This window comes from Rhopalosiphum padi, chromosome 2, assembly GCF_020882245.1.
Source record: "Rhopalosiphum padi isolate XX-2018 chromosome 2, ASM2088224v1, whole genome shotgun sequence".
Taxonomy (NCBI): Eukaryota; Metazoa; Arthropoda; class Insecta; order Hemiptera; family Aphididae; genus Rhopalosiphum; species Rhopalosiphum padi.
Genome location: NC_083598.1, coordinates 30,647,222 through 30,662,508, shown reverse-complemented (window position 1 = coordinate 30,662,508; position 15,287 = coordinate 30,647,222). Strand labels below are relative to the sequence as shown.

The window sequence follows — 15,287 nt, the reverse complement described above, 5'->3', positions numbered from 1 at the left end:
AAAGTTTATGATATGTCTTGACAGTAAATATGACAACTGTAATTAAACATGTTGTTTAGCAAAGAATTATTGTAAGGAAATTATTTTTCATACTAATAAATTCTACGCAACATTGGTATTGTTGCAAAAAGTAAGTACGAAATTACAGTCCGGCCTCTAACATATTTCATTGAGACATTTTTTCGAAATGTTTATGATTTGAACTTGCAAGTAAGTACTGACTACAAAAGCTATTGTCACTGAAAATATGTTATGATAAAATTCTTACAAATATATTTTCAAAACCAACCAGGTGGTTTTATCGAGCGTCTCATTTAAAGTTCAACAAATTATTTAAATTTAAGTATGTAAAATAACAAAATCATTTTTTCACATTACACAATAATAATTTTCACGTTACGAGATAGTTCTATAATTTTGAGATTACATTTCAATAAAACAGTAGTTTTTTTTCCAAAAATCAACGAGTGAAAAATAATATTTTACACCATTCAGCTATTAATAGAACAACAACGACCTTAAAAAAATGAACGAGATGTAAGTATATAACAACGTAATATTATTGTAGGTCCATCAATATGGTACTTATCACATTTAGTGACTGACTTCTAAATAGTCTGCTAGGTATGGCACAACATAATTTTTTTCTTTAACATCAACGAAATTTCTATTAAACTTAAATTGAAATAAAATAAAATGACTTAATAATATAATATGAGAAATGAAGCGAGTCAAATTGAAATTGTTCAGATATTCAAATCTGCAATCCTGTAATGACACGCACCTATATTGCCTATACGATAAACCGTGTCACAGATATAATGCAACAAAATGTATTTTAAATTTAAACTTATTACGTTTCATCATATCACTAACTATGTTAACATTATTAACATTGTTATCATATCAATAACATTATTCCTAATGTTTTTACGTTAAATTGGTTTAAAATGGGTACTTTTATTGATTCATACAAAATAGTGCTATGAGTCTGACATTATTTTATTATTAAGCCTGTAAGTTTGTTTACAATTATTTATCTTAAACCTATCATATTTTGTTAACTCATTTAATTCTCTATACGAGTCAACTCCCACGTATTTTTTTTTTTTATTGTTCTATGAAGAAGTTTTGAAATATATATAACTTAAGTAATTTTATAATTAATATTATTTAAAAATACAGGAATCGATTAATTACGTAGGTAGTGATTTTTCACCATTTTTATAAAAATTGTCACTGAAAAATTATAATTACATTATAAAATTATCTCGACATCATGTTTTATATTAATGTTGCATATTTAATGTGCACAGTGCTACAGCCTGAAAAATAGTACATACGTTTTATTTTACTGCGTACAGAAACTATAAATATTTGTATATACTATACGCTTAATGCATATTGAATAATGAACACTAAACAGAACTAATTACGACTATTAACAGACATTATACATAAATATATATAGTTTAATTTATTTCCTCGGTCTGTTGCCAAAATCCCATAAGGATTGCAAAATCAGAAGTTTCACGAAGCCATCGGGCTTAGGCGTGCAGTCGAGTGGGTATTTGAATGACACGGATCATGAAACTACGAAAATAATGACATTCGATATTATCTTACCCTTTCAAATGAGCCATTCCGAAAGCTGAACGAGTTCTAAAGCCAAATATCAGATCGTATATGTTTTATACATGATCGGGTTTAATATTGACGTTAAATATTACATGGCTATTAATATCAAGAGCTTTTGAAACTGTTTATGCTCGGAAAATCGTTTTACCATAGTCATAACAAATTGGTAAACTTGAATGTCTTAAAAAAAAAAAAAATACAACTCAACAATATATGCAACGAATGATGCAGACATGCAATTATGTTTTTGTTAAAATGTATATTCTTATATGTTCTTGAATTGAATATAACTTAGACAACTGTTTATTTGTACACAACACTAACGTATCGATTTGCATAAATTTAAAAAAAACACTTGAACTCTCTTGATTTTTAATCTTTTTTTTAACCACTCCCGCATTAAATGTTAACAATAAAAACATTGCTGTCTACGTATAAGCACATCATTGATTTCTTTTTCTGCAACTAATCTTAAATTAATAAAATATTATCGATTTATAACGACAACGAGTATCTAGAACACTTTGAGTTTTATATTATATTAACGCTTCTATAACATGAAATTACGATTTCTCCGAACATCGATCAATATATAATTTAATGGTTTCAGTACGCTGAAAACAATATTATTAAAGTCGACAAAATAGTGTCACCGTGGTAAACGACGTTATGCCGTGACTTTTATGAACACGAACTTAATATTAAATAATATTTCGACAAAACTGTTCCATGTAAAACGTACGTGTAAGATTGGTCGTCTTTTTTCAGCATACGTACAATTATTTAATTATTATTGAAATTCACCACGCGCTTCGCATAATAAGTTTTAGCTCAATCACGACATAGTAAGTGAGATGCGAGCGAAAAGACGGAGTGTATACTGAGTGCATTGTAAATGTTTGTTTTCAGAAGGAACAACCGTAGACGCGGAGCAGGTAGCTGTCCGTGGGGATATTCGTGGTCCGCAATTACGCGAGATTGTTTGGACGACTATAATATAATGACAATTTTATCGCGTTATTAAGACGCGGCTGGATTTATAATTAAATTTAAATTGATTTGTCCGGGTTAGTCTAGGTTGCGCGAGATAATTTCACGTTCGCGACTACGACATCGTCGACCATCCAGGAAATTAAAAACGCCCAGTAAAAAGTTGTCAAGGTGAGTTTATTTCGAATTTTTTACATTTGTTATAGTATATAGATGCTGGAGATGCTCCAACCACCTATTCCTCTGCGACTATGGCAAACTTGTGACGCTGAGTCTGATCCATTATCGTGCAATTCAGTCACGTAACATTTTAAGTACCTGTTTAGTATAAGGACGTGCCGCATTGAATTAAAATCTAAAAACAGATTTTCACACTGTACACAAATACCATACAGCCCACGCAACCGTACAATATCGTCTGATGACAACAAGACGGTTATGTCTACTATCGTTTATTAAAATTAAACTAAATCGTAAAATTAATTTTGATTTTTTTAAAATTAAATTAGTATTTAGAAAGCTATTAACCATTTAATTCCTTTTTTTTCAGCAATCATTGACATAACCATCAGTTACATCCGGAAGAAAATTGATAACGACGTTAACTATTTATTCTGATGACATAACGGTTGCATTGGCCTATCTTGATAATTTAATATCAGCCTTACTAAATCTCTTCAATCGAATTCGAACTCTAACTAGTGAATAAAAATTACAGCTGACAAATCGGTAACGATTCCTTAGTTGATTTCAGAAGTGAAATATATTATATTATTTTTCTGCTGTACAATTATATCTATAAAACGTATCTGTCTTGAAAACCAAAATTTCAAAAATGATTTGGATTAAAAAATAAAAACATAATTTATGCAACAAATATATACCTTAATATTAGATAATATGAAAGAAAAAATGTTCTATTTTAGTTTAAGATTTTCGTTTTTTATCGTTTTCGTCCATAGATTTTGCGATCTGTAAATTACGTTTTGTAAATAGTGACCAAAATAAAATATATATCTCATAAATTCTTGTCAATAAACTATGAAAATAAGTATAGTATATTATTATAATCACATACATAACTATTAGATATTCGTTATAGTGATAAAAATACATATGATCTTTATGACTACACTCAATGTGTGCGTATGTCATGAAATATAAATTATAAAACAAATATTTATTTATTATTAATGTTATATAATTTAAAAAAAAAGAAAAAAGTCAAATAAATACTTTATTAGTTACTGTAAAGTATAAAGTATATCAGCCGGTATTATAAAATATTGCTTAATGTATTGTATTTCATTTAAATTTATAAAATCTAAATAGAATATCCAGTCACCAAATAGTTTTAACTATAGCTACGTTTTATGTGTATATAAAATACTATACAAATCTGTTTAGTTCCAACTTTCAAAGTACGTTTCACTTCCATTTCCTTTTACTGTCATAAGAATTTCCATTTCTAAGTATAAATATAAGAATGCTTTGTAACAAATCTAATATCTTTATACCTAATTTTTAAAATATTTTTTTTTATATAAATTTAATTAAATTACCAAGATGTGAAACACCTATTTACACGATTCTGTCTTTTTATAACTGTATTATTTTAATATCAATTTAATATAATTTTTGCCTATAAAACATCAAATATAAAAAAATTTAATAACGACTGCATCAGTGGCAATATAATTTTAAATTTTATCATCGAATGTAATATTATACCGTACCACGTATGAGAAAATATATTTAAATAGTTAATACCACTCGAAAAATTGTATGGAATAATTCACCTACAACTCAAATGGATAATAAAAAATTAAAAGTTGATTATAAATTTGCTAGAAAAAATGTATACGATAAAAATGATATAAAATGTAACTTTAGTAGAAAAAAAACAACATATTAAAAATACAAAAATTATAATTTGTAGTTCAAATACAATAATTCACTTTCGTTTTAGAAATAATAAAAAGCTCTAAAATTACTTGTCAAAAAGTTTTCAAAAACAGTTAGGGGTAAAAATAACAATATTGAATCATTATACAAACTACAATTAGTGATAATAGTAATTGAAAAATCAAATGACAGCATAAAGTTGCAATTTACAAAAACAATTCTTGTTAAGCAAAATGAATTGTATGTGATAATTGCTAAACATAAGAAATATTTTCCAAAGTTACTGTGCACTACTTTTGAATAAATATAATTATAGCTTAAATCGGTAGTCTTAAATCTTGAAAGTATCGTAAATAATTAGTTTGTACAAATTCATCTATTGATTTATATGATAATATTTAAATTACTCTGTAAAGTTTTACTTAACACTCTGTTTACTTAACCTATTACATCGTATAATACTTTACAACAGTATTTTAATTTTTCATTATTATACCATTAATAATAAGCATTAAAATAATTTAACAAACTTTAATCGATCTAACCTAAACAAATATCATATTAAAAAGTATGACAAGTTATAATACCTATATGGGTTTAATAATATAATATATTATATTATAAACAACTTTAAAACCAATGTATTGTAATAAATTATTACACTTACCAGGTTTTTAAAAAATACATTGAATTTATTTTAATTCAATTGAAACACAAGGTTTTTCTATGAGGCCAAACTGCTTAAGAAGATGGCATTTTTAATGGAATGATTTTCATTTGTTTGTGGTATAAAATAAATATTTACAGTGTACTCATTAGACTATCAAAGAAATGTACAAACTATTCGATATATATATATATATCTTTTTTATTTTACTTAGCAGTGCAGAATAAGATAAATATATATTTTAAAAGAAACAATTATTTTCAGATTTTCAGACAGTAAGTTTAGTATAAGATAAAGTGAGTATTTTCAAGGAAAAAAAATTTAAATCGGTTAACTAAAGGTTTGATAGCTGAATTGCTGATTTATGATAAGAAGTTCCTATTAAAATCACAGTTATATGACTTCAGTGAAATACATTATACTTTGCTTGTGCGAAAATTTAAAATAAAATTATAATAATATATAAACTTTAAGTTTGTTTATTATAATAAACTGTAAAAGAAACTTGTGCTTATTCAAAGTAAATAATTAAGTAAATTTCAGTATTTTAGTAAATATTCTAAATCGATTAATTAGAATTTTAGTATTTAAAATTTAAAACAATGCACAAAATTATTACATTTTTACAAATATATAAGATTTGTAAGAAGTGTATATACTATATAGTATTCATAATATTATATATAAATTGAAACAAAAATAATAATAATAATAATAATAATAATAGTATAATAATTTTACAACCATTTTTATAAACTTACTATTTGTTTTTATCTTCATAAAAACTATTATAACGATGGACTTAAAGTTATTAACATTAATTTAAATGTATTAAATTATATTTTGCCATTTGACATAATACCCATTAGGTAATTATTATTTTGTAATAAAAGTACAGATATCAAACTTTTATATTCTAACAAAATATTAATATAAAAGTAAAGATAGGTACGTAAATAAGTCAAACATTCATTATGTAATATATGAATATAGCTGATATTTATAATTTAAGAATATTATCTTTTGAAAATAGTTTGAACGTGAATCGAATAAAAATACTGCTGTATGATTTTTCATATTTTATGAAAATAAGAGACATCATATACTCGGGAATTTTATAAATATCTAACTGCGTTTTCTGATACTAAATATTTAGAAATAATAATTTAAAATATTCACATCAAATAGCTTAAAATTGTAATCACTTTTATTTTTTTTTTAAATATCTCGACCAGTGAATTGTATTAATAGTGTAAATCTTACGTAAGAAATTAAAATAATTCAAAATAAAAACCTTAGATCGAATTAATTTTTCTATTATTTTTTGCATTCCTGCGTTGTAATTAGTAAAACATAATATTTAATTATGAATTACGATCAACGTTAACACGAATAACCAAAGGATATTTTACTGAGCCACATTGAAAAAACATTTTTACAGTCCTCATGCACGTTTAAATTAAAACTAAAAGCTTTTTTCATAATATTATAGTAGGCACAGTAACGAAAAGTCTAATTTTATCTTAGAAATCGGTCAGTAATATACTAATATTACTTATGTACAGGTTACTAGCAAAGGCGAGAATTTCTCAGACTTTATCGGAGAAACAATATTATAGTCAACCAAACTGGGCATAGATCTTATTTACATTACCTATTTCCTACAGTCATCTCGATAGTTATTACTGTCTGAGTGAAATTATCAATAACAAATGCAGTATCTGTTAAGACCATAAATGTTTACGACATGTAGTTATTTTTATTAATATGAAGTTATTATAACGGATCGACAGTTTACGGATGATATCAAACGGAATAATAAATTGAAAATTTCTCTATAAATCAAAACTAATAACTGTATACAACACTTACACTATATCGTATAATCTAAAACGTACTAACTGTAAAGTCTCGCCGGGAGTAGCTGTTCGAAGAACTGCGTACGTTGACACCAACAGGGCCGGTATGCCCCAGCCGATCGTGTGCAGGAACGGCATCACTTTTGACTCTGTAAGGAACGTGACAACCAGCAGTGTATGCAAGTACAGGCCCTCACAAAACATCCAAAAGTAAGTGGCCACCAAAAAATACTGGACCAGAACATGCAGCAGTTTACAGCCCACCTAAAAATTAAGGTGATCAATTGATTTACGTGAAACGTTAAGGACCATAAATTGTTTACTCAGAATGATCATTTAATTTAAAAAATAAATATAAATTTTTCTTATCTCATTTTTCCGGTTTATATCTTATACTTACCCCGTTCGTCATCAGTACCGGCAAATTGTCGACCACCGCCTCATACCAAACCAGCCACAGACAATTATTGACTGCCAGCGATATGAACAGATTCTTATGTATCTGTATCCTAGTGCACGTTAAGCTCCTGAAAATAATATCATATAAAACTGCAGAAAGTATCTATGTATATAATATAGACCAGGCAGTTTAAAACAATATATAATATAAACGATAAAAATCGAATTTTTTATTTAGAAATATTGTGGACAGTAAACGATATAAAATGTTTTTTACAAAACATGGCTTATGCATTATTAAAGAAAACTTTTAAAGTTACAATAGTTACATTAACATTATAAAAAGTATAAAGATGGACAGGATATACTTAGACCGGGTGTTTTACACTCGTTTCGCTTTGTTCATCTATACACGTAGAAAAATGGTAAGTATTATGATATGAATTTTGAAACCAATAATAGATCATAATCAAAACACGATTTTGAACGGAGCTTTACGAAAGTTAAAACAGTGTTTCAAGGTAGTATTTCTTTAAGCCCACAGACAGTTTATAAAAAAAAAAATCAGATATGACCTATTCAAAACACCATCAAGACTCGATTTTCCATACTTAAAACTGCTGCATCATTTTTTTTCGTATTCTTCCTGTCTAAAAAGTATTCACAAAAAAAAGATAAAAACATGTTAAAACAATACATTTTTTGTTTCACTTTAAATATAAAATCATTATTTATCACTTTATTTCTGAAATAAACCAAATTTTTAGAATTAATTTATTTTACTTAATACTTTCTACCTTTCTTCTCGTAAATCTTTTAAAAATGTCATACTATTTAATTGTTATTTTAATACATTTTTAATAATTATATTTAAAATGCAACTACTTTTTAATATGTGTATAATATATATATACACATTAAACACACCGTATACATAATTATTGTATACAAATCATTATAAGAATCTTATTATAATAAACTACTACCATAATATATATAAATATAAATTTTCTAAAATAATCAAAATTATTGAGTTCACTGCAGTACACGAACACGAGTCAACAGAAGATTTAATAGGTAATAAACTTGTAACATTTCATATCAATGCGTGTAAAACGTTTTACAGAGAAAATTGAATATGATGCTCGAATAGTAAAAGTAGGTACAGTATAGATTAAAAAACAGTTTTTTTTAAAACCTTATACATATTAACTTAATTATTTAAAATAATTGTAAATAAAGTAAGCAGCTGTTAAGTTAAAAAATGTGTACATGTCAGGTTAAAAAAATAAATAACATTTTTAGTAATATTATATCATGGGTATACATTTTACAAGTATTATGACTAAAATGCTTAACGTATCTTTTTTTTATATAGATATATGATAGTTTTAAAGTAAATGCATATAATTAGATTAATATTTTAATTATAAAATTATTGATTGCTTTGCTAGCACCGATGACATAATATCAGAAACAAATAGCTTATTTCACACGTTGTTCAGTTATCTTTTTTCATTATCATATTTGCATACCTATTACCTACACATTTATTTAGATTAAAAAAAAACTTTTAAATAATATAATATATGGCTGCTAATTGAAATATTTAAAGTAACCATTTAGTGGTTTTTGAAGTATTATATACAATATACATATTCCAACGTGAAACTAAAATAATTATTTATCGCGCAACTAGTGGTTATTTATATTTACTGACGTATACCATTGGTTGAGAAGTGAGAACTGTTTGCGGACCGAAACTACTACATCACTAGTGTTATAGATAGGTTTAGGTACCTAAATTCCTACTTCGGTTAATAGTTGTATTGCCAGATTATGTCCCTTACACATGGACAACTACAACTGTACTAACTTCGACGTATTAATAATTTCGAACGCAAAATCATACCAAACATTATGCAATATATACGAGCAGCGATCGTTCCGTTTAAACTGTTTAAAGGATGCATTCGCGATGGGTAGTATTTTGTCCCCGGGGGCTTAATGTGGAGTTGATTTTAGTTGAACAGTTGAACCGTGAAAATAAAAATGTTTCTCGGTAGGATGTGTTATAAAAATGCCTGCGGTAGTAAAAATACGTCGTTTCGCGAAAAGTTGATTGCATTGGGGATTTGAGGAGAGTTATTTGTTCGGTGTTCGAATCGTCTAATAACATAATTATGTAAACTGCCGAATTAAACATTAGTCATCAATTGATTGTATAAAATTGAAATGATTTTAATCGTTTTTTTTTTTTTTTTTACTTAGTTTGTTAGACTAAGAACTGATTTTACTAGCGTAACGTTTAATTTTTCTCTTAAACACATGCCATAAGAAATTTACATACCTATACCTACTACACGCTAACTTATTATGTAAAACAGGTATATATATATATATGCTACTTGTTGATCGTTCGTATTTTAACTCACGTCTTCGACAGCTAATATTCAAAGTGCTGACCAATAATGTACGTCGTGTACCATTATATATTTATATTATAATATCATACAGATATTTCGGGAAAAACGGACGATATGTTTTTTTCCACGAATGCCATTTTGTGGAAGATATTAAAAAATTCCACGCACGTAGTCAAGCCAGTATACCTGCACTTAATATATGGAGAGCAATAAATCGAGGGGCGATGACGACGACGATCTATTATAAAATTGTATTATAAAATTCGTGAAGCATAGTACCTGAAATAAAAGAATATGAATATGGAAACCGCCAACGCAGCCAGTGATACCGTGTATCCCCATTTGTAGATCATATTGACTTGATTCCTCAACTAGAAAAAAAAAACACTAAATAAAAACCTCGCCCTTTGTTCTCTTCGACGAAGATCGACAATGTTGCGCAGGCATCGATATATTCACACACACACACATACACACAAATAGTTAGCAATTTCCACGAGAACAGTACACCTGCATACGTTTGTCTCCGTCTTTTTAACACAGAACATAGCAATTGTACGTGTAGAGAATCTATTTAGCTCTCGTATGCTTAATATTAAAATTAATTTATCTATAAACAAATTTAAAAATAAGAGTATTATCTAGTGAGCTTCGTAAGATTTTTTTATATTTTAATTTTAAAATGAGTTATAAATATTTTAAGATCCACAAACAATTTAAAATTTTAACATTTTCATAATTCACTTTAAAATTAAATATTTAAAAAAAGCTATAATGTTTACTAGATATTATTCTTACTTTTGAATTTGATAATAGGTAAATTCATTATAATATTAAGCATAAGAGTTAAGTGAATTCTTCAGAACCTACAATTTGCTATGTTATGAGTTAGTGAGACATTAAAGCATTGCAATCTGGTGTTATAAATTGACGTTAAATAAAATTATTATACATTAATTCAGTGGTTCTCAATCGGAATGACATGGGCCCAGCTTAAAGGTGACACGATTTCTCAGCTAGGATCAAATTTCCCATTAAATGTATATAAATCATAACTATTTTTTTTCATTTGACATTTTAAAGTTTAAAATTACAATGTTTATTGAACCCAACAACTCAAATCAAGTGTGTACTTATTTTTTTTTGCGTACTGTATTATTTTTATTTTAATAAAAGAATAATTCTAAAATATACAGTGAAGATTTTTTTATTATTTTGATGTTAGGGTAACGCAGTGTTTGATTTTAATGGTTAAAGGTAACACAAATAAAAAAGGTTGAGAACCACTGCATTAATTGTTTTCAAAGAAAATTATGTTGGCTTAGATGAGTATATAATATAGGTGTGAGCGTTAAGAAGGGGGTGCCGTAAAATGTGTTATACTAATTATTGCCCTCAACTGAATCAGCGGCGTGCTGTCAGGGCAAGCTAGGTAAGCGGCAAATTCCTGACCAAAAAAGAAGAAATAAAAAGTTTAACATGTATTATGTTAAATAACAATGCGACGTACCTATACATTAAAATTACAACTACGTAAGTATTTATATTAATTCTTATTAAAGTATTCAATTTAAAACAATTTATCAAGTTTCTTCGAAAAAAATTAAATGCATTTTTTTCAAATAGGCAATTTTTTTACAGAAGCCTTCGTATTTTAGATTGTCCGGCCCGTATTCTTATTATAGGAATGACTGGTTGCGGTAGAAGGGATATCATTGATAATTGATATCAATGTTTTTATAATATGACGGTTGAAAGCGCTGTGCCAAACGCTTATCGATATTTTTAAAAACGTAATTCCAATATTTGAATTAATTTCATTATCAATAAAATTGCATTATACAAACATGGGTAAATTGAAAAATGACAATATTATTTTTAAAAAAACTGAAGAAACTAAATGTCATATCCAAAATAATGCGGTTAGTGCGTTTTGGTGTACAGGTAGTTAGAAGGAGAATTGGTATAAAAAAAATAATGATTTTTAGGCAACTGATACATCACGTCAATATAATTTTGCTGACGTGTCGCTCATTATATGATATATACATATAATATTATGTAATGTGTACACATAATAGTGATAATTGGTAGGTACACACTACACAGAATTAGCGATGATACAATAATGTACGCACGCGTTATTATCGTAATGGTTATATGGTTATTATTACCGTTGTATGTATTGTTCGGTGCGTCGACGGCTTTTTTCGAACGATAAATATCCGCGGTGGTTTCAATTATACGCTCACAAGTGTATAAAACATAAACAACACGGACAATGGACTAGCTTACCTACAATGCACCTACCGAATTCTCGGTGAATACGCATTATTACGACGTAATAATAATGTGTATACACGTACAATGCACACTATATACAGGAATTACGTATATATAATATTATCATCAAAAGTCCCCGTTGTGCACGCCATGGCGGTGGTGGATACAAGTATACGGCCATTTGTCACGACAGTTGGCGTTGTCGGCCGATAAATCTGTCAGGGGAGGGGTAGTGGCGATTGTTTAGGGGTTGGTAAAAATAAGACGTATACCTAGATAATTCCACGTTGTCGGAGGTGCACGTTATCACGGTAATGATAAAAGGGATGGGGACGGGTGAACGATGAGCGTTTTCAATACCACCTTCTCACGCCATCGGAAATGAAAACTGAGATATTTTTACGGCACCGACCTTTAGATCATCCAGATCGACACACGTAGTATAGTTGGACCACGTCTTGTTGCTGTCCGGATGCTTGAACCACGAGCCGTCTGGCAGGCACGTTTTCTGACCGAAACCTGCAAAAATCCATCAAAAAACCATTATATATGTATAAAACTCTATGATCACCTTAAATTTTAAAAGCGTGATTTTTGATCACGCACACGATAATAATGACAAAACTATGATATTGTATAATATTTTGTTAGGTTTACCAAAAACTTTGAACGAGAACGTAAATATAAAATTTAATGCATTATGCTAATATAATAATCGCACATAATATTATGCAAGGTAAGTATTTAGCTTTTTTCATTTGCTATTTTTATTTTTTCACCGCACCTAGACAAGGTCACTCTTGAGCTTACACGAACGGTTTAAATCAAGAATATCCATCGACCTTAATTTAAAAAACATACGGATAGTACCGGATAATTAACATGGTAAAAAAAACTTTGGGCAGGATAGTGGTGTGATAAAATTTTTACTTCGCGAGAAGGTCCTTTGACCATGAAAAAATACAGCTATAACGTATTTTATTGAATATTCGATGCCTAAACCTAAAAATTATATAGAACAAATAATAATTTATGAACATCTTTTGAATTTGGTTAAGTATAAATCTTAACCATGCTCTATTGTTTACTCGAGTATAGACACGTACTTCAAAATACTAAAAGTCACTACGGATAAGACTAGAGGTTATATATATATAAAGCCCTTCAAATATTGTGAAGGTATGAATTTCATAAAACACTGCGAAAATTTACAAAAGTTAAAAATATAATAACATTAGTGCTACGACGTTTATAAAAAAGGTGTATCCTTTGTATTTTTTTTTTGTACATAATATTTTACTTCTCCATACAACGTGATATTTATTTAGGTTATCGTTATTATTATCTTATTTTTTTTTTTTGTATAATAAAATACAATAATATCATTGTTTTTTAGAATAGTCAAATACTCTTTAATAAATTTAGAATAATATAATATATAATGCATAAAGAAAAAAAATATAAATATAATTTGCTCTGCTGTGCCTATTAAAATAGATACCTAGGTATCAAATATATCTTGTTATTGAGTAGATAAATATTAGGGATATATTAAATTTGAATTCCATAATAAATCATCATCAATGAAAAATAATTATAAGAATAAACAATTAGTCAAACTATACTTCAAAGCATATTTTTAGTGTTATTAATAATTTATTTTTGTACTATAAAATATACTATATTAAAAATGCATAATTATATGCACCAAAATGTTAAAATATGCATGAAAAATAAAAATATGAATAAAAAAATTAACAAAAATAATTTATTTTTTAAACATTTAATTAATAGTTCAATACAATATACTTTAAAAAATGTATTAAATTATTTAAAATTTATCTTGGTATACTTATTTTATTTGCTCGATTATTGATCTAACGTCATAGCGGAGAAAATCGTTTATACCTACAAGTAAAAGTATAGTTATTAGTTTATATTGATATTAATCTAAACTGCAAAAATATAATATTTTTTTCTTAAATTATAATAGAAAATAGTATATTTTATGCTATAATAATATATGACTAAAAGATTAAATATGCAATTAAAATTGTAAAATAAGCCCATAAAATATAAAAATGTCGAAATATGCAACAATATACACTTGAAAAGTTTCATTTCTTAAATAGTTATATCATGAAACAAATTTTGCAGAAACAGCAAATGCATACAAATCCACGCTTTACTTATGACTGTAGTTTTTGATATTTTTTAATTTGTATAAAAACAACTTATAAAAAATTATATATTCAATTATTAAGTTTATTTATTCGCAAACAAAAATGTGATCATATAAAAACCGAAAAAAAAAAACTAAATAAGTTCACAATTTCAAATGACTATATACAGCACAAAAATACAAAAAATATTTTCAAATGTTTATATTAACTAAAGAATGCTTCTGTGAAAAGTCCAAGTCACTTTAGTTGTTCAATTTTTAATTACAACAGAACAATAAAATTTAATTTTGTGTACAAATTTCATTTGTTTTCTAATTTTTTAATTTTTCCCCTGATTAAATATTTTTAATATTACTACCACACATTTAGCAAGTTATGTCAGATATTAAAAGTCTGTATTAATATTTATGAAATCACTAATAATAATTTTTGTATAATAAAAACACCACTAACACAAATTAAAAAGTGTATTATTCAAACACGATATTGTTGTGGATAATACAAATATAATATACTTATAGATGTTAATTCGAGAGTTGTCCTTTGTCAGGAAAAATGCATACATTATATATACATATTAATTTACTCTTTCATAGTCATCCTTGAGATTAAAATAATACTTTTAATAAACAACTAAAAGTCACATTTTATATACTTTATAATTGTATACGTATGATTTTTTTTTTTTATGTTTAAATTAATGTATGGAAAAACATTGGTAAAACAATAGTTGATGGGGGATGGGGAGTTATTTTAAATTGAGTGGTATTCGATTACAAAATGAGTTTATATGTGGTACCTATATATTTTATTTTATATAGCCGCCAATGAGATCAAATATGTAATCCTAGATACTTTTCTAGTGTTTTTATATTATGGCATGTTTGTCTAAATTTAATATTTACTTATTCAATATATGAATACGTAGTAAGTAAAA

The 15,287-nt window shown here is 26.9% G+C and overlaps 1 protein-coding gene across 1 annotated transcript in view; it reads right to left on the bottom strand.

The window, feature by feature from the left end:
* LOC132921090 (calcitonin gene-related peptide type 1 receptor-like) overlaps nucleotides 1-15,287 on the bottom strand; it is a 61,349-nt gene that overhangs the window by 5,174 nt on the left and 40,888 nt on the right. Inside the window, exons 4-7 of the mRNA XM_060983925.1 lie at nucleotides 12,580-12,686; nucleotides 10,164-10,255; nucleotides 7,460-7,586; nucleotides 7,103-7,323 (exon numbers count right to left, since the gene is read on the bottom strand). Coding sequence (XP_060839908.1) covers nucleotides 7,103-7,323; nucleotides 7,460-7,586; nucleotides 10,164-10,255; nucleotides 12,580-12,686 — 547 coding nt within the window. The remainder of the gene's footprint in view (nucleotides 1-7,102; nucleotides 7,324-7,459; nucleotides 7,587-10,163; nucleotides 10,256-12,579; nucleotides 12,687-15,287) is intronic.